A 25,697-nucleotide genomic window follows, 5' to 3' on the forward strand; every position below is an offset into this window, starting at 1 on the left:
CACCAAATGTCACTTTCACATGAGTGGTGTATTGCACACACAGACCCAGACAGATACAACACACCCTTTCCTGCAGGACTCTGCAGATGCAGCAGAAACGGTGAAGTTGGTCTCTCTGGTAAACAAACAGTGAGAGGCTGCTGGGAGTCTTCACTGGGCCTCCAAATTATAGTCTGGTTAACCAGAATCTCTGAGCCAGCTCCTTTACTGCTGCAACACACTGCAAAGCAGAAACACACACACACACGCCACATTACGAGGGTTACAGGGGTCGTATTATATGCGCGTTCAACAAACTGATATGGCTGTGCTTAAAAAAGATGTGAATGTTTTGAGCAAAAACAAACCATAGACACGGAAATGCATCCTATAAAAACACTCCATTTCTGTGCCTGTTCCTTTAAATAGAAAGGAGCTGCTGCAAGCCACGCCCCCTTTCTGAGATATATATACCACAAAAGTCTACAACAAGCTTAAATTATGCTTATAGCAGGTGAGTTTCTACATCTTACACGTAGGATTTTGGTGTGTTTAATATTAAACATCAACTGTATTTAATCATAAAATATGTTTTTTATATGACATGACCCCTTTAAAGATTCTAAAAGCACCAGGAAAAGAATGAAGTCTGCTTTTTAGATGACATAAGAGGTCAGATATTTTGCAGTAGTGATCAATATTCACATCTTGGCTGTGTGCTTAGGGTCACTGTCCTGCTCAAAGATGAACTGTCGCCACAGTCTGAGGTCAAGAGCGCTCTGGAGCAGGTTTTCATCCAGGATGTCGCCGTACATCGCTGCATCGCTTCATCTTTCCCTCAATCCTGACTAGTCTCCCAGTTCCTGCCACTGAAAAACATCCCCACAGCATGATGCTGCCACCACAATGCTTCATTGTAGGGATGGTCCCTGGTTTCCTCCAAATATGATGCCTGACATTGACACCAAAGAGTTCAATCTTTGTCTCATCAGACCAGAGAATTTTGTTTCTCATGGTCTAGGAGTCCTTCAGGTGCCTTTTGTCAAACTCCAGGTGGGCTGCCATGTGCCTTTTAATAAGGAGTGGCTTCCATCTGGCCACTCTACCATACAGGCCTGATTGGTGGATTGCTGCAGAGATGGTTGTCCTTCTTATAGGTTCTCCTCCCTCCACAGAGGAATGCAGGAGCTGTGACACAGTGACCACTGGGTTCTTGGCCACCCCCCTGACTAAGGCCCTTCTCCCCTGATTGCTCAGTTTAGACGGGCGTCCAGCTCAAGGAAGAGTCCAGGTGAATCTGAACTTCTTCCATTTACAGATGATGGAGGCCACTGTGCTCACTGGGACCTTCAAAGCAGCAGAAAGGTTTCTGTACCCTTCCCCAGATTTGTGCTTCCAGACAATCCTGTCTGAGAGGTCTACAGACAATTCCTTTGACTTCATGCTTGGTTTGTGCTCTGACTGTCAACTGTGGGACCTTATATGTAGACAGATGTGCGCTTTTCCAAATCATGTCCAATCAACTGAATTTATCCCAGGTGGACTCCAATTAAGCTGTAGAAACATCTCAAGGAAGATCAGTGGAAACAGGAAGCACATGAGCTCAATTTTGAGCTTCATGGCAAAGGCTGTGAATACTTATGTACATGAGATTTCTTAGTTTTTTGTGATAAATTTGCAAATATCTCAAAAAGCGTTTTCCACATTGTCATTATGGGGTATTGTGTGGAGAATTTTGAGGGGAAAAAATGAATTGAATCTATTTTGGAATAAGGCTGTAACATAACAAAATGTGGAAACAGTGAAGTGCTGTGAATACTTTCTGGATGCACTGTAAATTGTTCAAAAGCATCCAGAGGTCAAAAAAGGTTAAACGGTATTCAAGGATAGAAACAGTTCTTCTTTTTATTGTCTAGAAATGAGTTCTGCAACTACTGGGGGGTGCTTGTTGCTCGCTCCAGCATCCAAAAACATCTCTGCGTGACGTGTTGCTCTTCAGCATCCACTTTCAACTTTAAGATAATCAGCTCTTGTGAAATTATTCCCTATAAATCTCATGCTTCCAGGGTGACAGAATATTCCGAGTGAACAATTTAATTGTCAACCCAAAGACCACATCCCAAAAAGCCTGTTGCCAGCAAAGGATTTTCTTTATTTTTTATTTTATGTGTGACATGTGAATTCTCAGCTCTGCCATAATGCAACACCACAGAATCGGGTTTGTTTGAAGGACAGCGTTTCACAACGTAATTGACATCCCTCCTGGGAATCGGCAGTCGATGAGTCTCCTCCGCTTTGGAGCTCCATGTAGCAGCGCTATAAAGTCGGCGTCATCCGACTCTCAGACATGACACAAAAACGCCGTGTCCTGGAATAAACCGGGGAATTCTGACTCGTGTGGAAAATCTTATAGGTCTTGTAATCGGACATCAAGTGGTGTATTTTCTGTGAAATCATGTTTTCCTCCCAACATTCAAGATGTTTTCTTGAATTTGAGCCCTCGCTGTGAAAGATAACCACGATGGATTTCATCTCTGGCTGGAAGCGATGAAAGTAAAGCCCATGCGTGCATCCTTTCCTCCCTCTTACCTTGCTGTGAGTCATTTCTGACCAGTGGCCTAATAGGCTTGGTGTAATTACAGGCTATGGATCTGGGCAAAAGCTGTGACACACGCCACATCACTTATTAACTCATTCTGCGCACTGTAGTTCTCAGTGGGCACTTGAGACGTCTCTACAGTTGCACCAGCCAAAAGAACCCCGGGCAGCTTCCACGTCTAAATGGTTTAGAGTTTCATCTAATAGTTCCAGGTTACAGGGTTCAGACTTTGTGTGTTGGAACGGCTCCACCGGGAAGCATAGTGAGCTGAAAAGCAAGGGAGAGATCCAAACCTTCGGAAGCTGGGCGATGACGCCTGCCCAGTACCGTTAAAGACCGATTTCATTTCCTGTTTGCCCGATTGGCTCCTGGAGTGTCAGACATGCTGACTGACAGTTTTGATGCTTGTTATGCCCCTGAAATGGAGCAAAAAAGTGTTGCCAAGACTTTTTTTTAACAGTAAAAGACTGTCAGTTAAACAAAAATGCTGAATATGCATCAGGTCAGCCTTTCTTTTAAGCTACAGTGTGCAGGATTTAGTGGTATTTATTAGCGCAAATGAGATCTGAGAACCATCTGTTCTGCCATCCATCCATCCATCCTTTTTCTACCTGTTAAGGGTCACGGGGTGGGGGTGGGGGTGGGGGCGGAGTAGCTGGAGTCTATCCTGGCAGTCTTAGGGTGTGAGGCGGGGTACACCCTGGCCAGGATGCCAATTTATCGCATGACCATCTGTTCATTGGTGTATAATTTCCTGCAGCAATGAATCAGTGTGTTTTCAAGAGCTTAGAATGAGCCTTTCGTATCTATACGGGAGTGGGCCCCCTCGTGGAGGCTGCCATGTTGCACCTCCATGTTGATACAGTAGCCCAAAAGGCAAATATAGTTACTCTGTCATATTGCATTTTGTAGTGGGGCTGGAAGTCTGAAGAAAAAACCAAACAAGTGAATGGCTGCTCCCCTATACATTGCCTTCTAGTTGCTAGCGCAGTCTAACAGATTTGAGAATGCTCTTTTTTTCACATGGAGACTCATACTTGTTGCTTTGCACAAGAGAAGATAAGGGAGTGTGAATGCTTGTTGACAAAGAAGCGAAAATATTATGACATTCAATGACGTAATGCAGTCTGCCATCTCACCACTAGATGACAGTAAATCCTGCACATTGTTGCTTTAAGGTTCATGTAGTGGCATTTTAAAGTGAGGGTGTTGCCAAAGTGATTGGTTGACCTGGTATCTGGTGACTTGTTCTTCTACGTCTTGTCCCACTTTCATGTGGAGGTTCAGTGCATCCAACACCGAGTACTCATGAGGTTTAGTGTTTTTCTCAGGGACACTTTGACACTCTGTCGCATACAAACCAGCTAGATTCCATAAACCTGGATTAGCGCCTGACAGATTTTGTTTTTTGTTAATCTTGCTAGAAAATGGAGTAGGTTGCTCAGCGGGTTAGGGTTAGGAATTGGGCTACCACAATGTAGACCTGAGTTTATTCTCCATCACTTCTCAGACACTTGTCTGAGTCCTTGGACAAGATGCTTCATCTACATTGTCTCAGTCCACTCAGCTGAAAATGTGCACCAACCTAGGCTGGAGAAGTAACCTGTGTTGGACTGGTGTCCCATCCAGCGGGAGTTTTAAACACTCATCTGCTTCACAATACGGAATCCGGGGATAAGCACCGGCACCTACGGGCTACTGCTACTTGCGTTAAGGTCATGTGTTTCGAATGCAATTGGTAGAGCATTCATCCAGTTCACACGTAGGGTACCTCGATCCTGAGAACCCAGCAACTGGATCAGATCGAAGAGACATCCGGCAGCGGCAATTAGACGGCTATTTTAGAGCGGTGGGAATGGACTGGTGGTCTGCTTGGGTGGCAGTTGCCAACCACGGTCCAGGGCTATTCCTTAGGGAGGTGGATGCAGCAATGTTCAGCACCAGCATGGAGGCCTGATCTGATGTAACCTGCTATGAAATGTGTGTAGTTGTTAATGGCGTGTAGTGGCGCACCTCCAAACGGTTCCGTATGAATCAAGTTACTGTGTATTCCTGTTGGGTTTCCTCACACAGTGCAAAAACAAAAGAGGGTGCTTTGAACAACCACTAAGGGCTGTTAAATGTTACTGCCTTCATACAACCAGTAGGAGGCAGTAAGTGCCCACATGATTTATTACATAAAATCAGAATGCTTTATTCCAATAAATCAGTTGTGTTCCATCTTTAACAGAAAGGGGCACTCAGAGAGTACAACGTGCATGCTTTACGTGTTTGACACAGAGTCATATAAATTAATTATTTGTGATTCAGTGATACCCGAACATATAACTCTTTGGGATCTTGACATTTGGTCAATTCTGTCCACAACTGAACCACTTTACCTTTAAATAAAACAATCCATCCACTATATTTAATCCATATTGGCTCCAAACTGCTCATTCAAGGTCACTTAAGGGTAAAGGTCATGCAACCAATAGAAAAGTGATATTTGGTGTCATATTAGTGTTTAATAATCATACGTGCATGTTTAACCAACTCTTTAAAGTAGTCATTCCAAAATAAAAGCATTAGGCCCAGTTTTTGACTTTGGCCAGTGACCTTGACTTTTAACTGTTTCTATTTGTCCTTGACTCAAACTCAATCATTCCACCCAGTTAGGTATAAAACCCTTGAAATCACACATGGATGGACGGTCAGGTGCAAAATTACTTAAATTATGATGCATATCACATGTGTGGCTTTAATGTCCCTCATAATGGGGGATTTTTTATTTTTTATTTTTAAAGAAAGAAATATACACTGATTTGCCCTTTTCTCTGTCTCGGTGCCCTCCCTGCCATCATCCTTTCCTTCACCCTGCTACAAACGGGAGCAGGGGAAACAGCCTGGCGTTAGCGGATAGCCCCCCTGCGACCGCTAGTCTGGGCTGCTGCCTGTTTGCCTCCGTCTGTAGTCACTCTATACATCTTGCCTATGCCTCCTCGCCTCGCATAAATCATCCTCAATCTACTACACGGACAGGGAGAACAGAGAGAAATCTCCCTCTATAAATCTGGTATTAGTTTTACCTCGCATAATGAACACAGTGGCTAAACGGTCCCGGATACATGAGAACAGCATGTCTTGTTGATGTACTATAAATATTTTGAAACTATCCGGCTAGTTTGCAGAAGGGAAGTAGACCGGTGAAATACACAGAGGACAGAAAAAAGTGTAAAGTGGAATGTTGGCCTAGCCCAAGTGTCTGTATTGTCTTTAGCACCTACAGAGGATCTCTGTCCAAGAAAAACGCTCTTTACAGGGTTCCTGTTCCCAGACGAGGTCCAGTACCACTCCTGGATACGGTGCGTTTCCTTCGAGCCAAACCGTCAAACTGGTCTCCAAGGAACAGGCTCATTGTTTGATTAATAGCACCATCAGTTGTGATTGAGTGATAGATGGGTTTAAGGGAAACCTAGCGCACCTTGGGGATACGTTGGGAAAGGCTGCTCCAGGAAAAACTTGATTGGTAGAGCGCTTGAATTAAAGTGACGGACTAATAATAGCATAGGTAATGACACGGACGTTGCATAGAATAGAGCCGCCAAATATCCGTCATGATTCTAAAGGTATTTTCTCGCAGCGCCACAAAGACAAAATGGGTCAGGAGGGAGGCGGGATGGTGTCATGGAGAAATCGCCGTCATAGGTTTGTCAAGTGTTTGGAAACAATATGACATTTTCTGAAGTAATTGTTCCATTTACTGTTTCAAACATTTCAAGACAATGAAGCATTAAAGCAATTTAAGGTTTAAACTTGAAAAAAATGTGACGTCATTATTTGATTTACCGTTTTCAGCATTTTGACAAAATAATTTATGAAGCAATTGATTCGGCTCATGTTCTCACTGTGTCAAAGCAATGAAACAATGAAGTAATTGTTTACTTTAGTGTATCAAGGATTTTGAAACAATGAGTAATAGTTTCATTTACTGTTTTCAACTTTTTCAACTTTTTTAGGAGTTAATATAATATGTTAATTTTCAGAGTGAATCATTTTCTGAAACCATTTTTCATTGTGTTTTCATGCATTATGGGACAATTATTTTGATTTTGACCTGAATTATTCTGCACACTGTTTCAAGCTTTTACACATATAAAAATAAAATAAAAAGCAGTTGATCATTTGCTGTTTTAAGCATTTAAGACAGTGAATCATTCTGCGAAATATTTCGTTCATTCAGAAATTTGTGATTTTGAAACAATATTTTTATTTTGTGTTCTTTTTTGAGCATTTGCAAAAGGTGAATCACTTTATGAAGCAACTGGTCTATATTTTTCTAAGCATTTCCAAAAACATGAATTCATTTGTGAAGCACTTAGTGTTTAGGTGATTGTTTTGTGACGCAATTAGTTTAATCAGCATTTTTTTTCATTTTGAAACAATTATTTGCTGAATTATTTTCTGTACTTTTGAACATTTTTCAGAAAGTTAATGATTTCATGAAGCTGTTGATTAATTTACTGTCAAGGATTTTGTAACCCTAAATTCTGAACTTGAGTAATTGTCTAATTGATTCTTTTGAGCATTTCATTTCAAAGCAGTGAATCATTTTGCGAAGCAAATGGTTCATTTCCTGCCTCGAGGATTATGAAATATCTAATCATTTTCTTAAGTACTTTTTTAATGTGTTTTTCGAGCACTGGACAGTAAGTGAATGATTTTATGAAGTTACTGGTTCATTCACTGCTTCACGCATTTCCAAACTGTGAATCATTTTGTGAAGCAAATGGTTCACTTCCTGCCTCAAGGATTATGAAACACCTAATCATTTTCTTAAGTAATTGTAAATGACTTTTAGGAGCATTTGACAAACTGAGTGATTTTATGAAGCTATTGCTTCATTTCCTGCTTCAACCATTTCCAAAATGGGACTCATTACATGAAGCAATTGGTTAATTTACTGCTTCAAGAATTTTGAAACCCTTAATCTTTGTTTTAATTTGTAGTTTAATTGATTCACTGGAGCAGTTCAAAGCAGCAAATCATTTTATGAAGCCACGCGGTTGTTTTGATTCGAAGCCTGAGGAGAGGGTGTTTGTGGAACATTGCTGGAGATGTTGAACCCGTGGAATGCACACACTATAAAAATTTAAAAATAACCCAATCCTCCGTTTGTTTTTGACCTTTCCCCCCGGACACTTTCACCCTCCTCCTTGACATCCACGTGTACAAATGCCCAGTTTTCCACGGAAAGCTGCGCAACTGCAGGTGATGTGAGACGTCTGACGGCTCGCTGGCAGACAGAGGAACAGTCTCAGCTCTCGGCTCCAGTCGAGATCTATCATTGGGATTCTTTAATGGCACCCTTCGTCGCATATTAGCGTTTTATTTTCTCCTCTCCATCTCTCAACCCACAGAAGTTCCTTTTTTTGTTCCTATTTTTAAGTACAAGTGATCTCAATTAGGGACCTCCGTGAAGGCGGCAGGCGGCAGACAGTCAGAGCAATAAGAGGAGGGAGGAAATTGTCTCTGTACCCCCCCGCCCCGCTACCCTCCTGCCACAAGTGGTGAACACCCCCCCATCTTTCCCCCTGTTTCCATGTTGCCATTTATTTCAAGACGGGAGCAGAATATCAGACAAACCCAACGTGTGCGCCCGTCCTGTCTCTCCTGAGTTTCAGCACACGCTAGACTCCGAGGACTCTTCGTGAAAACGGTTGAGTGCGAGTGAGTTGACGATGATGTCACGGCCTCGGTGACAAACAGTCATTAAGGGCTTATCATGATCTGGGATGAGTTTGTGGATGTGAGTCAGTCAGGTTGTGTGGATGAGATCAGGAGGAATAAGGTCAGGATGACCTTCTCCATGCATGTCGTTGACTAGCTCCTGGCTAACCGGTTGGCTCCGTTAACTCCTTCCTTGCGACTGGAAGTCCACTCTCATGGTTGATTTGGCTGAAGCCGGTGGGCTGACGGAGTATTTCGCTGCTGAGCTGGTGTCCTGCCAAATGTGGAAACATCCCGTTGGAGCTGAAAGCCTGGGCCTCGTCACAGCCCTCCTCTAGAAAGCTATAATTAAGTGTCTTGAAAAATGCACCGCTGTGAAATGGAGCCTTAATCCCGCGCCTTAAGAGGCTGTACTTTTCCTCTTGAATGATGAGAGTATGTGGCACAGAGATGTAGTCATGTTGCCCGTGCACATTTTTATTTGAGATTGCCTTTTGATTTGAAATACGTGGAAGTCCGTCTGAAACTGTTGCACCAGTGATCTGTGTTTTACCATCAACACTGAGCCCTGCATGGCCGATCATCTTTCCTAATGAGGTGATGGCAACATGTAGACCTCCTGGCTTTTTATATTATACGTCTGTGTGAGAGTGACAGAGATGTAAAGGACACGGAATCAGACTAGGAGGGCACTTACATGGCGTATAGTACAAAAGTCATGCGATATGTACCAAGTATGGTTGCCTTCAAGTTTGGTGTATTAATTGTTTGAGGAGTTGCATGTCTAGTTAGGTTTGCCTAACTAGACACCACACCACAGGATCATCCTGGGATCTTCAAGGCATCCACCCTGGCAGATAACCGGTTGATCACCGCTTTCCAAAAATAGGTATTTATAGTATCTGCCACATCCAGGTGATACCTGGAAGCCCCCTTGGCCTTTTCCAGTTGCTGTGGAACTGGAACTGCATGTCGGATCGTGTCTAGAGAAATGCACCACATGGAAAAAATGTCATACCATAGTTAACAAGCACAAGGATCCTGCAAAGAGATCTAACACCACCAGTTAACACCTTAGGTCACTTGTTGGTGTCCAAGTCTCACCACCATACAGTAAGACAGGAAGCGCCAGGACTTTTACAGGATATTTGGTATTTCATTACCAAATATCTCCATCCATGAACCTCATGACTTCATAAGCTCTTCCCAGGTGTCTCTCGATTTCTTTACTCCAAAGACGTGACTGTCTCGAAGTAAATCTCTTGACACGTTCAGCACTTTCACTTCACACAGATGACTGAGTCCAGGAAGTCACTGAAAGCCTGGATCTTAGTATTGATCTAGTACAGTCTCAAACCCTGTCTGGGTCCCAACTCTCCCTATTAAAGGAAAAAATAACAAGAATCCACATTCAGATCCCCATCAACACTAAAATACAAACATCCAAGAGGCATTGGTCCAAACATGGGAACATATCCAATGTCAAAATGTCTCACTGAGCAAAAGAAAATAGAAGAAAAGATCCAGAATTTGCATCTGGATCCTGATTAATACCAAAATGCAAGTGTTCTTATGCTTGATGAGATCAATTATCACGCCAGGTTTTTATCGTCATCGCCTGAGTACTTAATTGCAAATTAGCCACAGATGTAATAAAAAGAAGTTCGATCTTGTTGCAAATAATGAAAAAATAAAGCTAGAATTTGGATCCAGATCTCAATCAACACCAAAATGTAAAGTGTTTTTCCTTGTTGAGATCAATCGAGGCACCAACTTCCATAAAGATCAGCTGAAGACTTTTAAGGAACCTGTAAACAAACAAACACTTTTGCTCACCTAAAAGATGCACGAGGGAGCTTCTGATTGTTCAGATTGCTGACAATTCTGCGTGCACATTAGTGGTTCTGTTGGTATTATTCATTCCAACGTGGCTCAAGAACTGCAACTTGTATTACATCTCGGTATCTCGCAGATAAAAGTCAGCCAAGAGCATCAGCTGACTTTGATTCGGCTGCAGTCGAAATAATTGAAAGCGAGCGGGAAAGGGAGCAGAAATACAATATTACCATAAATCATAAAAGGAACATCTTGTTCAGTGTGGTATACTGTGCTTCTTCACTCTTACTGACTTCTCCTACTGTGCAGTGAATCCAAGCCAGTGTAATACAGTAGATGAATAATACCAGAGCAGGGAGAGACGGTCCAGCTGTGCAGCAGCTTTACGCCCGATTCACCGCTACGTTATATTAAATCTCTTAATATACGCTGCATGTCAAATACCTTAAAAGTCCAACGTTCCACCATTCATTTTTAATCAAAAGTTGATTTGGGCCTGGGTTAAACCCAGGACGCTAAAGGAGGGGGAAGTTGTATTTTTGATTGAACAGCGTTTTCTGGCACATTAATGACTTCTCTCACATCTCCAGGACATCAAACGGCACATTTTCAACTCGTGCAGGGGTCGGCCCACCTCTGAATGACAGAGCGCGGGATGCCGGGAGCTGGGAGACAGATGCTGGATGTATAGCAGAGAGGCAAAGCGGAGTCAGATGGGACAAACACTCTTTGATGGGTCGGGCTTGTCAGGGCTGAAGTCACGGCCGGGAAAATCAAGGCACTGCTGTCTCTTATGGAATAATAACAGAGTGCAGAAAACCTAAATTTAGCACTGATTAGTTGGCCCTAAAAATAAGAGTATCGTTGTACAGTGATGTATTTACTGCAAGATGACTGGCTAGATCAAATGCAGAACTGTGCTTTACACCAGAAAAGAAACATCCTAAATTAAACATCAGGATTCTGCAGTTAGCAACAAAGCTTCACAAGAGTTTTTATTTTTTTGTCACTGTGCATGTTAAAAGATACCGACATGGCCGAAAATAGGAGGTTCACTCGTCCTCATCTCCATTCATCAGAGCCCAAAATTTTACCGAATATGTAGTAGTATATATAAAGTTATTTGCAAAGTTTTCCAAGAGGTTGTTACCCGGTTTTCTGGTGTATAGGTCGCACCTGTCAAAAAAAAACAAAAAAAAAACAACAAAAAAAAATGCCTAAGCAGAATTTGTTTTAGAGTTTAACATGGTAAAACTTGTATAAATCAAAACCTAACTGGAGGAAATTGTGCAATTTTCAGTTTCAGTACTGATGTTCCCTTTGATGGAAATGTTAAAACACTTAAATAGATAGAAAAATGTATACAACCAATGAGCAATGCAACTCAAAAGTACACCTGGAATCCATGAACACCCAAAGCAGAATTTGGTATATTGTATAACTTGGTACAACAATTTTAACTTGTAGAAGTTGTATGAAATTGTGTAATCTTCTATGCTGTTGTTCTATTTGGTGGAACTGAATACGACCTAAGTAGACATAAAAATATACACAAACAGGAAGGAAATGTTACAAAAAGTGGACCCAGGACAGTTTTTTTTTTTTTTTCATTTTATTTTTTGTATGACTTTGTATAACTTTCATAAGTAATGCTACTACAAAATTATACAATATTTGGTACTGATGTTCCATCTGATGAGATATATATATATATAAAACCAACCATTGAGTAAATATGACACAAAAATACATCTGGCCGCCAAACAAACACCAAACAGCTTATTTTTCAGTATAACTTGTGACAACTTATATAACATAACTTAGCTCTACAAAATTTTACAAACTTTGGCGCTCATGTTCTCTTAGATGGAGGTGACATCTACCTACTAGATGCAAAAAAAAAAAAATACATAACCGGTGAGCAAGTGCAACACAAAAATGCATTTAGTGTCCACTCAGACTCCATCACAAGTTTTTTTTTTTTTGGTAAAAGGTAGTACAAATTGTACAACTTGTAACTTGGTTTTTGGTGTTGATTGGGATCTGGAAGTACATTCTGCATCATTTCATCACTGAATCTTTTGTATGTTGTTATGTGAAATTTCAGTACATCCCAAAACAAAATCACATCATATGACTATGTAAATTTTTTTTGCAGCTCTGAATACAGAGTACGATGTGTTACAGTGAAACATACCTCCATATGGGGTGATGTTACTAAAGCTGCTGTATGAGGCAACAAACGTGCAAAAATGTTATTAACCCCAATGTAAAAATGGCAGGATTGCTCAGTGTTGGCAGAATGGTGTGATCAGAGTGCCGTTCTAGTTGACTGGGCTCATTTGACTATTTCTTACAGCTCTACCGCTTCCAATTTTAAATTTGACTTTTAAGATGTTTTCCACATTATTTCAAATATATTCAGCAGTGAAAAACAAAATGATATTATTGGAACTGAAACATAACTCTGCTGGAATAACTGGCTCCACGGTTCCTGCAAGGCCATGTTTATCACTATTACAGATTTAATTACTACTATTCACATTTATCCATCCGTGAATTGTTAGTTGATCTTTGAGAATGTTGGACAATGTGAACCATATTTCTGCTGTTTGGGGCACACGGAGGGGAAGTGTAACTCAATCACTCTTCCCTCCCTCCCGTCCACATGACGAGGTGCCAGATGCGTGTCAGTGCTTTCATATATATATATATATATATATATATATATTGTCTCAGCCCTCTCTGACTCCTGCACATTGACCTTTTTCAGTCTGAACACAGAATAAATACTCCTAAAGTGCATTCACAAAGTTTGCAGAGTTTTTCCTTTTGAGCATTTAAGCATTTTCTTGTGACAGCAAAACGAGTCTTTTTGAAACTGTAATCTAAATTAACAATTCACTGTTTCAATGCATTTGAATCTTTAACTTAACCAGTTGCTCAGACAAGGATGCACTGACCTTTAAAAACAGAAACAAAGCCGTTAGTACAGACAGGTTCATTGTTTTGAAGTTGTTGAGACAATCGCTAGACAAAACAATTCACCATTTCAGACAGTGATTCACAATTTCAAAATGCTTGAAAGGGCACTCAAAATAAACAACACCTTCAGACAGTGATTCGTTATTTTGAAAGACTCTGTAGTAAATTAATTGTGTGCCATAAAATTATTTCATATTTCGAGATGCTTGAATCAATAAATCAAACAATTATTTCAAAATACAATTCACTCATACTAAACTATTGAAACACTAAATGAAACGTGTCAGAAAATGATTGATTACACTGAAATGCTTGAAATTCCCAGTGAAACAAATGCCTCAGGCAGTGATTTATTGTTATGAAACACTCAGTAAATTTGAACAACCACTCTATTAAACAATTGCTGAAAAATGTTTCAAACAATAAATGAAAGCTTTGTTCAAGAAAATGATTCACTGTTTCAAAATGATCAAAGCACTAACTGGTGCACTTGCATCAGAAAAATATTTGAAATACTTGAAATGTTATCTGAAAGTGGCTTTAGAAATGATTCAGTGTTTCAAGCTGCTTAAAATGTTAAATGAAACATTTTCTTCAGATCATGTTTCACAATGCCAAAATGCTTGAAATGCTAAACAAAAATGCTTCCCAAAGTTATTTGCCATTTCAAAATGTTTGAAATATTAAACAGTGGTTTCTTAAAAGTATTCACTGTTTTGAAATGCCTGAAACAGTGAACTTAACGCATTTCTTCAGCCATTGATTCACTATTTAAGAATACTTTGAACAATACTCAAGTGAAGCAAATGTTTCAATCAGCGATTCATTATTTTGAAACACTGAATGGTAAATGAGCCAACTGAACCACTCTTCTGAATCTACTGAAACATTCTATGAAACATCATAAAATGAGTAGTTATTTTTAAATGCTTCAAACACTCAGTGAAACAAATGTCTTCAACACTGAAACATTCCAGAGTATATAAACCAGCTGCCCACAATGGAATCCTGTTTCAAAGTGCTCCACAGAGTAAATGAAACTTTTGCTTTCAGATTCACTATGTTATAATGCTTTAAAGCTTAAAAGAAAAAAAAATGCTTTATAAAATCATTTACTCTTTGAAAATATTAAAAACACTAAATGAAACGTGCATAAGAAAGTGATCCATTTGTTTGACATGCTTGAAACACTATGAAACAGTGGGTTCAGAAAATGAAGAATTGTTTTAAAATGTTGGAAACTAAACAGCAACAACTAAAAAAGCTTCAGAAACCTATTTTTGGGGCTCAGAACATTAATGAAGCATACACAAGCGCACACACACAGAGAGAGAAAGAAACATTTGCTTCAAACAATATTCAGTGTTTAAGTGTCACGAAAAGCTTGAGATACTGCAATGGCAAAATCTGGAAAGAAATCCTTTGCCCTGCAAATGATTTCCTGCAGCTTTGCACCTGCACCAGAACTGATAGTAAAAATGTTTGCACTGTTATTAAAAGTTTTGTTTTTATTGAAACAGTGTCCTGCTGCCTACAGAGGGCACCAAGATTATTATTATTATTATTATTATTATTATGAAGGTTTCACAAGTAACTTGATCAGCCTCTCTGAATATTTTATTTTTTATAAAAGATGCCAGCATGGCCTAAAATTAGACAGCCACTTGTCTATGTATCTAGTATAATCCAAAATATGCAGTAGTTTAAATGAGTTACTTGTGGAAATTTTGCACACCCACTCCCTGACTTATCTGACTGCATAAATCTTATGTTTGCTCTGCTAATCGCATGGAAAATGAAATGTTGCTCTGACACGTCTCCGTTCCCTTCAGTATGACAGACGAAATAGATTTTCCATTCGGTTTCCCATCTTTTTTTTTTTTTCTTTTTTTTTTGGATATTTCTGCATCTTTTCTGAAGTTCACTGCATGGTGATAAATTAAATGGATTAAACATGTTGGCTAAAAAATACATCCCAAGTGTCACTGAGCAATCATAATAACAAAAAAATAATAATAAAATCCAGTAGGTTAAATACAGATTTTAAAGATATGGCAACAACATAAAAATATCAAAATAAAACAACATGGAGGGCTATTAAAACTTCACTGTTCAACTACACATTGTTAAAAAAAAATGACAGGACCCAAACAACCAGACAGCTTTGCCTCCCAGAAGTCCCTTAATTTTGTATCAAAGGCCTTTGTCTTTGAGGCGCTGCGTGCAATGAAGCCTGTTTGGGAACAGTGGGAAAGGAAAACAGAGTCGCATTGAACATGTTTTTGTGTGATGTGGCACTCAAAAGACTCATCGGCAGTGGGTCTGTTGATGGGTAATCAGAGCAGAGGACGGGGTGGGGTGATGAGAGTGGGCTGAGATGTGGAGTCTGTGTGAGCACACAGAGGGTAGAGGATGCCCTCTACAGTAGACACGCGCAGCGCGGAAGGCGCAAGCCTGATCAGTGACACTGAAAATACAAGCGATGAAAAACTTGGTGAAAATGTGACGCACGCATGAGACTGGGATTTAGGTGATGACCACTTTTTTAATGTATCGCCCACTCATAATAAAAGTCAGGTTTAATATTATGTGTCTGAGATTTGACAAGTCGTTGTGCGTAATTACGCATGGGGAAAAATTCAAGCCTCATTTTCAGGTCATGTGTGACACTTTAGGTTGTGTTTTATATCTGTTACAATAGAATCCGCGCATACCTGCACGACACCTCTCTCCTATACCCGAGTGAAACCCTACTCCTGCTCCTCCACCAAAGTCACAGCTCTCCGGTGACTCACTCGGTCCCACCTTTACGCAGTGCGCCACGCTCCCTTTTACCCCCCAGATCTGTCACGACGCATCGCGGCTGATGGATTGGGGAAGTCTCCGAATTCACGGGAGTGCACGCGGGAACGCTGCCATGTCGGTACGTACAAGCGTGAGACCGTTAAAGGTTCGAGTCCTTGCGCGCGCGCCGGTGAACAGACCTAAAGACGCACGGGATCTGACTCCAGACACCACGTGTTGGAGTCACATCAGCGCAATAATTGCTGCGAGCTCGAGCTATATAAACCACAAAACCCTGCGCACGGGAAACCCCGACCTCAAAAGCCTAACCACACTTACGACTACAAAACCGTTTTTCCGCCTCCTTCATCTCACCGCCGATTATTTTTTTAACCCTTCCAAGAGTTATAGGGCTACATATCTGTTAAATAGTGTTGAAAGTCTTTGAAAAGTTTTGTGTGCGCGCGCGCGCGCCTGTGCGTGTGTGTGCACATACCCCGCGGGCTTTCTGTGCGCCTTTCAGTTTTTGGCACAAAGACTTCAATGACGCACCTGGAGCGCAGCGCTTTGACTTTACACTAAAGGAAGAGCGAGACAAAAAGGTGCTTTCTGAGTATATGGCTCGACTGGTCCTGCTTTTATTCGTCGCTGTATAAGCGATTACGCGCACGGACTTTGACTTGGTGTTATTTATATCCGCAGATCGGCGCGTTATGGCGCGCCTCCTCGACGAGCTCGAAAAAGAGTAAAATATCATCACAGCAGTTGTTTTTTCCCTCGAAGACTGTAGTGAAGAAAAGTTTTTGAAACGCGGCGAGCCTCATTTTCCGTTGGCAGGCACGCCGGGTTTGCGAGCGGCGGCGCACGGAGCGAAAGAGAGAGAGAGAGAGAGGAGCTGGAGAGACTCTGCTGCCTTTTTTGATAATCCAGCCTGTTGTGATGCGAATTCCCGTAGATCCCAGCGCCAGTCGGAGGTTCAGTCCGCCGTCCAACAGCCTCCAGCCAGTTCCAGGGAAGATGAACGATGTGAGCTCTCCAACCGGACAGCCGGACGCGGTGGCGGCGGTGCCGAGGCTGCGCCCGCACGAAAACCGCAGCATGGCCGAGATCATCGCCGACCATCCGGCTGAACTGGTCCGGACTGACAGCCCCAACTTTCTCTGCTCGGTCCTGCCCTCCCACTGGCGGTGCAACAAGACGCTCCCGGTCGCTTTTAAGGTAAAAGCTCCGACTCGCAGACACGTGCTGTTAAAATTCACAAAATAAGGCACGATTTTATTAATCAAACACATATGACTGTATATGCGGGCTGCTTTCAATATTCTTTTGGATTTTAGGGGGGCGGGGGGAGGAGGGGGGATTTATTTCCGACTTAATCACAATTAATCCAAAAATATTTTTCGATGTTTCAAAATAATTTTAATTGCGTAACCATGCTGTAAATGTTATTTTTAAACTGAACAATTATATACAAGAAAACAAATAAACAGAAGCTTTAACAAAGAGGAAAGTCATGTCTAAAGAGCCAAAAAGATAATCATATAATTTCATTTATTGTAAGAATATTTTTAAAAAGTGTTTTCCCCCCACATTTTATAAAACGCTGCAAAAGAAAATTTAAAATCTTCTTTTCTAGTGGGACTTCATATACATTCATCCCATTCAGTGGAAAATATCAGAAAAAAATTGTAGTCAAGGTGATTCATCAAAATTGTCACTTTTAAATCATTATTTTATATGAAAATGCATTAAAGAGTGTTGCAACTGCTGTAATAATTATAGCTTTCTAAATTATCATAATTACACTTTACATTAATCATTTCACATGCAGAAATCTAAATATTTAAGCTATATAATTTGATGTGCTTTAAAGACTTGTGGTTTGTACAAATTATAGGCCTCTGTCGGCCTTTTTTGTTTTACTGGTTTGATCATTTTGCTTCTATGTCTCGAGGAAAAAAAACAGGCCTGTAAAGTACAGAGATTATTTCCAGGATGGATCAAAGAGGCCAAATGGGAATTTACAGCTGAAGTGTTGGCTCCCAGCCAAATGTGACACATATTGAAATGTGTGTTTTGATTTTATCATTACTATTATTATTATTGCTGTTGTCATTAATGCTGCTGCAGCAGCTCTTTAACTTTTGCAGCTCCGTGGGCCTGCTTGTGCCCCCTTCTTTAATCTGAATCCAGGCGTCTAAGTGATAACACGAGGCCTCACTGCTTCATCTCAAAGGCTGCATTTGAGAAGCCGTTCGAACCGCATTCGTCATAATATCAACCATGTCCGCTGCAGAGCGACTGCAGGAAATTAAATCCATTTATCAACATCGTTTTTGAGGAATTCCAGCAGGATGGTAAAACAAGGCTGTAATGTTAACTTGGGGATGTAAGAGCATAATATTTGAGCATTTTATTTTTTATTTATTTGTTTATTTATTTTTAACCTTCCTACAATTTAGTATGTTTTGGTCACGGTGAGTAAAATTCCCCCTAAAAGTCTCCTGATTGATATGGTTTGACCTTTGCTCCGCTCACAGGTAGTGGCCCTGGGGGACATACCGGATGGCACTGTTGTCACGGTAATGGCGGGGAATGATGAGAACTACTCTGCCGAGCTGCGGAATGCCTCAGGTGTGATGAAGAATCAGGTGGCACGCTTTAACGACCTTCGCTTCGTGGGCCGCAGCGGTCGAGGTAAGGCCTCTTCAGGAGATTAGTGGTCGTCTTCTCGATGCGCCAACCACATAATGAGCTCTGCAGATAAAATCCCACTCCCCGTCTCCTCGAGTCACAATGCTCCCACTCACTCTGCACGATTATCTCAAAATCCATGTGAGAAATCGTTGCTCCATGAGGGCCAATTGGAAAGCGTCAGAAGTTTGTTTCTGCAAAGCGTCGGTTTTTTTTCTATCTCTTCCTTTCATCGCACAGTGTAACCTTCACCTGACGTGACCCGGCTCAGCTCAGGCTGATAAACACACCGGGTGGGGTTGCTGCCTCGGGGCTGAACACTCTGCACATATCCTCAGGATGTCAGGGAACCATGCAGTGGCACTCATTAATTAGTTCAAATGCATTCCCAGAATGCTTGCCATCGCCGAAATGACATTTTGTGTCATTTGCATTCATGTTACTAAAATAATCTCATTATCACTCTATGACCTTTGGGTGTTTTACTTATTTTACTTTGGACCAACTGTCAGAAAACCTTTCAAAAATTCAAAAAAATTCCAGGTTTCATAATGTAAAACTTGGATTAACTTTTGCCATGTTGCTAAATATGTAAAAAAAAAAAAAAAAAATCTACTATAAAAATTACATTTATTGAATAAACAAATAAAAATATATAACATTTGGCACCACATTTAATCCCAGTTTGAGCAAAGAATAAGCACGCTGCCTGTTTTTTGGCCAAAAAGGTTTTTGTTTCTTTGTTTGTTTGTTTTTTGTCCCAATAAATAAATAAACCTCATAAAAATTAGTACAAGTGGTCTGGAACATAGAGAGGTGTGCTTGTGATCAGATGGCCCTTGGTCCTTTATCATTTCTCACATATTTTTCACAAAATATGTCTGTTGCCATGGCTAAACAAAAGCTGATGGGGCCACTGGCCCATTAAGCAAATCCTCTGCTAGTCTATTGTTGAATTACAGTAGAAAAGGACTTTAAAATTTAAAGTTGGCAGAAGTGATGTCATGACAAAGCAAGCGAGGTATATTTTAGCTCAGTTTGTTGTTAAACTGCCTTTAATATGGCTAAATAAAAAAAAAAGGTTACATTTAAAAGGGATTTTAAACTGTTCTTTACCAATAAGGATCAAATGGAAAGTGCTTTTTAGACATTTTAAATACTTTTCATTTAAGCCATGTTTAATTTGGTTCACTAAAGGTGAATTTGTTTTTTTTTTTGTTTTTGTTTTTTTTTTGTCTTAAAAACTGTTTTAAGGAGATGGTTTTAATTCTTTTTAATTGATTTAAATAAGTTGTAAAGCAGACATTATTTTAATTGTTACTGTCTTTAAGTGATGCATTACTAAAATGCCATAAAGCAGCCACATTATTGATAATGTTTAAACTGTTTTGAAAGTATGCAACAACAATAAGGACAGCCTGGCTTGAAATTCACTTAAAGCACTTTAAATGGCTCCCAAACTAGGTATTGTTTTAGCTCTTTGTCTCTGAATTAACCAATGATGAAACTGTTTAAACTTGCTTTAGTATGGTTTGAACAGTTAGATGCCTAGTGTAGAAAGTGTTAAAGTTCATTTAAGATACTGTACATAAAAGTGGGATTTAAACCAGTTTAAAGAAAATATTAAGTGATTTTAAACTTCTGCCACCCAAATGATTAAGTAAGTTCTGTATGGACCATGAGGTCTGTCAGGCCGGGGCTTATCTCCGGATACCACAGTGTGTAGCAAATAAGTCTACAGTTCTGTGACTCCCACTGGATGGGGCATCAATCCATCTCAGTTTACTTCCCCAGAAAATGCTGGTACCCATTTTCAGCTGGGTGGACTGGCACAATGCAGATAAGTATCTTACCCAAAGAAAAATAAGATGAATCTGTATTTTAATCAGCTAAATGACAAATAAACTGATTTCAACTGGGTGTAAACAAGTCTACACAAAGGATAGACTGGTTTAAAGTTCAGTTAACCCTCTTTAGTTGTGGTTTAAACCTGTTTATCAAACTGTAGACCAGTGGAAAATGTGTTTAGACTGTATATTAAACTGGCATTTATATAGTTTTTGCTGTATTTAAACTTTACACCACAAATAGATTAATTTCAAATGCTGTTAAGACATTTTTCAAGGACTTTTACATTTGTTTAAACAACATATTAGCTGATTTTAAACCACTGTCACCCAAAGAAAAACAGGAGTATTGTGTACGTGAATAGAATAAATTAGAAATAAACTAATTTGCACTGGGTTTAAACAACGCTACACTGAAAGGATCGACTGGTTTAAAGTTAATTTAAGAATCTTTAGGTGGAGTTAAACTTATTTATACAATTCTAGACCTTTGGAAAACTTGTTTAGACTAGACATAAAGTAATTTAATAAGAAATTTAGCTGCATTTACACTGTTTTACACCACAGTTAGGCAAGTTTAAAGTGCTGTTCAGACATGTTCCAGTGCGACTGAAACTGGAATAAACTATATAAAACATGAAAGTTTTAAACCACTTTAATCCCATGGAAAACTTTAACTGGCAGCTTTTGCCAACAAATGTAAAGCTGTATCTTTAAAATCTGTTAGAAGTTTTTAACAACCAACACATGAGAGGCATAAGTCATGTGATGTGATGGGTTGGAGACTAGTCAACAAAGAATTAAAAGTAATTTCACTGGAGGGCAAAGTTTGAATTTGGAGATGTTAGTATGTTCAGATTTTATTTATTGTTGCTCTGATAGACAAATTACCAAAAAAATGTAGTCATACTGTCCAAGCAGTCTTGAACAATACATGTCTAATGATGTTACCAAGATGATCCAGTTTCCCTGGGATACCAGTACTCTCATCATCACGTGGTACCATTTCGGTCAATCCTCATCCAGCTCTCTGTGCACGGCTTTTACCTATCTAACATCCTATCAGCTCGTTCTGCTTGTGACTGAACGGTATTGATTTCAGTCACGTCGTAGTCTGATCTCCCCTGGCTCCCATGTCACTTCCTGTCACTAGATTCTGTGTCACAGCGAAAGGACGCACATTATCTCCCTAGCAACAGGTCCACGTCATCCTTCCTCTATACTTTACATCACATTTACAGTAAGTGTCTTAAAACCATTCTAAAGCTGTCTGTTCTGATTGGTGTGGAGTGTTTTACTCCAGATTGCCTGTAATTCATACAGATTAAAAATAGTTTACAATATTTTACTGCTGTAGCTATTTCACCCATGGGAATAATAAAATACATGCTTTGAAACCCATGTAAAAATATTAAAAATGGTCTTAATTTTAAAATGCATTAACATGGTTTCTTGTAGCTGTATTAGTAGCTGGCTTTGGAATACAGTGATGGATGGATGGATGGATGGATGGATGGATGGATGGATGGATGGATGGATGGATGGATGGATGGATGGATGGACATTAGATAGATCTGCTGCCTCTGTCCACCACTACAGTGGACTTGAAATGATGCATTCAAGATATGATGTACAATCACCAGGCACTTTATTAGGTACACCTTGCTAGTACCACGTTGGACCCCCTTTTGCCTTCAGAACTGCCTTAATTCTTCATGGCGTAGATTCAAGAAGGTGTTGGAAACATTCCTCAGCAATGTTGGTCCATAATGACATGATGGCATCACCACAGTCACTAACTGAACCAGTCTGCCCATTCTCCTCTGACATCAACAAGGCATTTTCATTCACAAAACTGCTGCTCACTGGATATCTTCTCTTTTTTGGACCATTCTCTGTAAACCTTAGAGATGGTTGTGCATGAAAATCCCAATCGATCAGCAGTTTCTGAAATACTCAGACCAGCCCATCTGGCACCAACAACCACACTACAAGTCACTTAAATCCCCTTTCTTCCCCATCCCGATGCTCAGTTTGAACTTCAGCAAGTCGTCTTCACCACCTCTAGATCCCTAAATTCAATGAGTTGATGCCATGTGATTGGCTGATTTTTTATTTGTGTTAACAAATAATAGGTGTACCTAATAAAGTGGCCGGTGAATATATATGTAGATGTTCAGCTTTAATTCAAAGGGTTTGTTCAAAATATGACAATAACTTTTAAAAAATTACAGCCATTTATATGCACAGTCCATGTTCAGAGGCTAACAGTAATTGGACAAGCTAATGTCATTAAGACATAATTGTTGTTAATGCTTGAATTAAAATCCTTTGCAGTCAATAACTTCCTGAAGTCCTGAAGCCATGAACATCACCGAATGATGTTTCTTCACTTAAGATACTTTGCCAGGCTTTTCTGTAGCCTCCTTCGGTTGCAACTTGTTTGCGCGTCTTTCTGCCCTAATTTTTCTCTTAGTGAAACGCTCCATTGGATTGAGGTCAGGTGTAACATGGCCACGAAAGAACATTCTGTTTCTTTCCCTTGAGAAGCTCTTGGGTTGCATTGGAAGTATATTTCAGGCCATTATCCATCTGCACTACAAGCCACCGTCCTATCAGTTTGGCAGCATTTGGGCAGATAGTATAGACCTATACACCCCAGAATTCATTATGCTACTTCCATCAGCAGTCACATCATCAATAAACACCGGTGATCCAGTTCCTTAGACAGCCATACGTGCCCATACCATAACGTTGCTTCCAAAATGTTTGACAAATGATGTGGTATACATTGGCTCATGAGCTGTTCCTTTCCTTCTCCATATTCTTCCCATCATTCTGCTACAAGTTAATCTTGGATTCATCTATCCAAAGAATCTTGTTCCAGAACTGGGCAGGCTTCTTTAGATGTTTGCTGGCAATGTCTAATCTTGCCTTCCTGTTCTTGAGTGTCTGTATTTTCCATGATGAACGTGTCTCTTGACAGTAGACTTTGGCAAAGACATGTCTACTTCAAGAGTGTTCTTGACTTGGTGACATGTTATAAAGTGGCTTTTCCTTCACCAAGGAAAAGAATTCTGCTATTATCCATGTTAGGGGTCTTGGTCTTCTATGCCTTTTGGTGTTGCTTAGCCTACCAGTGCATTCCTTCTTTTTAAGAATGCACCAAATGATTGATTGGACCACCCCTAAAGTTTCTGCTTTCTGTCTGATAGGTTTAATTTTTTTTAAATTTTATTTCACTTGTATCAACACCCCTTTTGACCTTGTAATGAGAGTTTCAGTGACCAGCTACCAATTGCAAATTCAGCACTTGGAATCAACTCCAGAACTTTTTTTCGGCTTAATTTGCCACGGCTTCTGAAAATGGAGGGACTGTGTATAAAAACGACTGTAACTCTGAAATGATTCATGCAATATTTTTTTGTCCAACCCCTTGAATTAAAGCTGAACGTCAACACTACATTTACATCTTGATTACTTCATTGTGAATCCATTATGGTGACGTACACAGGCAAAGATCCAAAATCTGCCACTGTACAAACACTGATTATGTTTGTATTGGGCAGTAAATACAAAAAGCTTAGTAAACATCTTATCTGTTGTCTCATTGTCCTTGTGATGTTCAGACTAAGAATACTAAGCAGGTTGCTCAGTACGATAAGGAGTTGGGCAACCAATATGTAGACCTGTGTTCATTTCTTGGTCATGCTACCACTCTATGTTCTTAGACTAGACATTTCATCTGCATTGTCCCTGTCAACCATGTTTTAAAAAGGTACCTGCCTTGGCAGGGGAAGTAACCTGCAATGGACTAGAGTACCATCCATTGGAAGGCGTAGACTCCCATTAGTCTCACGCTACAGAGTCCACTGGCACCCAGAGGGCTTAGGGCCAATACTGGACTTGCTTCTTCTCTTAGACTAACCAGCCAGATTATACCTGTCCTCTCCAGGATGAATAAAGTGGAGGCCAACATACGAGATTTAAAGCAAGATTTAAAGAATTAAAGCCCATAGATTTAAAGCAACAGAAAATGTGCCAGTCATTGTCGTTCAAATGGCCGGTACCCCTTGAGGTGCCTAAAGAACAATATAGATGAGGTATTAGTATAGACGTTCTATATGTCAGTTATACAACTGTAAGACTAAATTAGGTAGATCACAGGTATCAAATGCAGGGATCTAAAACATGAAGTATCAGGCATTATCGTAGATCGCTGGTTCTCCCACATTCGCCTCACACCAGGTATGTAGGACACCTGTTGGATCTGTGATGGTATCTTCAAATCCCACTGCTGCTTTCAAAGGTGTGTTTACATCAAGCGGAAGCAGGGCGGACACGCACACGGGGAGGTGGCCGCGACAGAACAGACAGCTGCAGCAACCTGCCCCCCGCTTCCTGTTTCTCCCACACATCGCCATGGTTACGTGATGCGTCTGCATACCTCAGACGTTAGCACTGCTGCTGACTTAGCGGCTGCGCTCTGATTCATTGCATTCCTTTTGCATGCACATAGGAAGATATACACAGACACATACTCATGCTCAACCCCAAGGCAGCAACTGCTGGGGATTATCAAGAAAGGAAGTGACTATTAACATGCTTTTCGCCCACTCATGCTGTGTTAGACGTGGAGAAGTTTTGGATAAGTGGATACTGTCTCCTTCAGTCAAAAGCTAAAAAAAAAACCTGTTTTTAATCCTCTTAAAGGCCCTCTTTCCCCCCTAGTTTGTGTTATTTTGTGATCACAGCCACACTTGTGACTTGGGGATGATTATGAATGCAGGTCATTGTCTCTCTAGATGGTGTGCCATTTGATGTTTTTTGATGTCACCACAGGCAAGAGCTTCACCCTGACAATTACAGTATTCACCAACCCACCACAAGTGGCCACTTACCACCGAGCCATAAAGGTCACCGTGGATGGACCACGTGAGCCCAGGAGTGAGTACAAATTCATGCACATAAAATATTGCACGTGTAGCACACGCTGTCACCCGTGTGGTTGATCATGTGAGTTGCCTGGGGCAGTAAAGATGAAGAAAGTTGAAGCAAAGAATGACAAAAATAGTTGTCCATCCCAAATGGCGACCAGTAGAGAAAAATTAGTAATTATCACGCTATACCCGGAAAAGCTTCAACGCTGCTAATCAGATGTCTCATTGTATTTTTGACACCATTCTACAAAAACTCAATAAATATTAACACACAAAAACCCAAACTGTAACACTGAAATCTTATGTGATGAAATGTTTTGTTCA

The 25,697-nt window shown here is 40.4% G+C and overlaps 1 protein-coding gene across 1 annotated transcript in view; it reads left to right on the plus strand.

Annotated features, from left to right (window-relative positions):
• Positions 1–25,697, plus strand: part of runx2b (RUNX family transcription factor 2b) — a 74,811-nt gene that overhangs the window by 15,599 nt on the left and 33,515 nt on the right. Inside the window, exons 2-4 of the mRNA XM_034162316.1 lie at positions 16,848–17,110; positions 18,433–18,589; positions 25,276–25,380. Of these exons, the coding sequence (XP_034018207.1) occupies positions 16,848–17,110; positions 18,433–18,589; positions 25,276–25,380 (525 nt within the window). The remainder of the gene's footprint in view (positions 1–16,847; positions 17,111–18,432; positions 18,590–25,275; positions 25,381–25,697) is intronic.

This window comes from Thalassophryne amazonica, chromosome 21, assembly GCF_902500255.1.
Source record: "Thalassophryne amazonica chromosome 21, fThaAma1.1, whole genome shotgun sequence".
NCBI lineage: Eukaryota > Metazoa > Chordata > Actinopteri > Batrachoidiformes > Batrachoididae > Thalassophryne > Thalassophryne amazonica.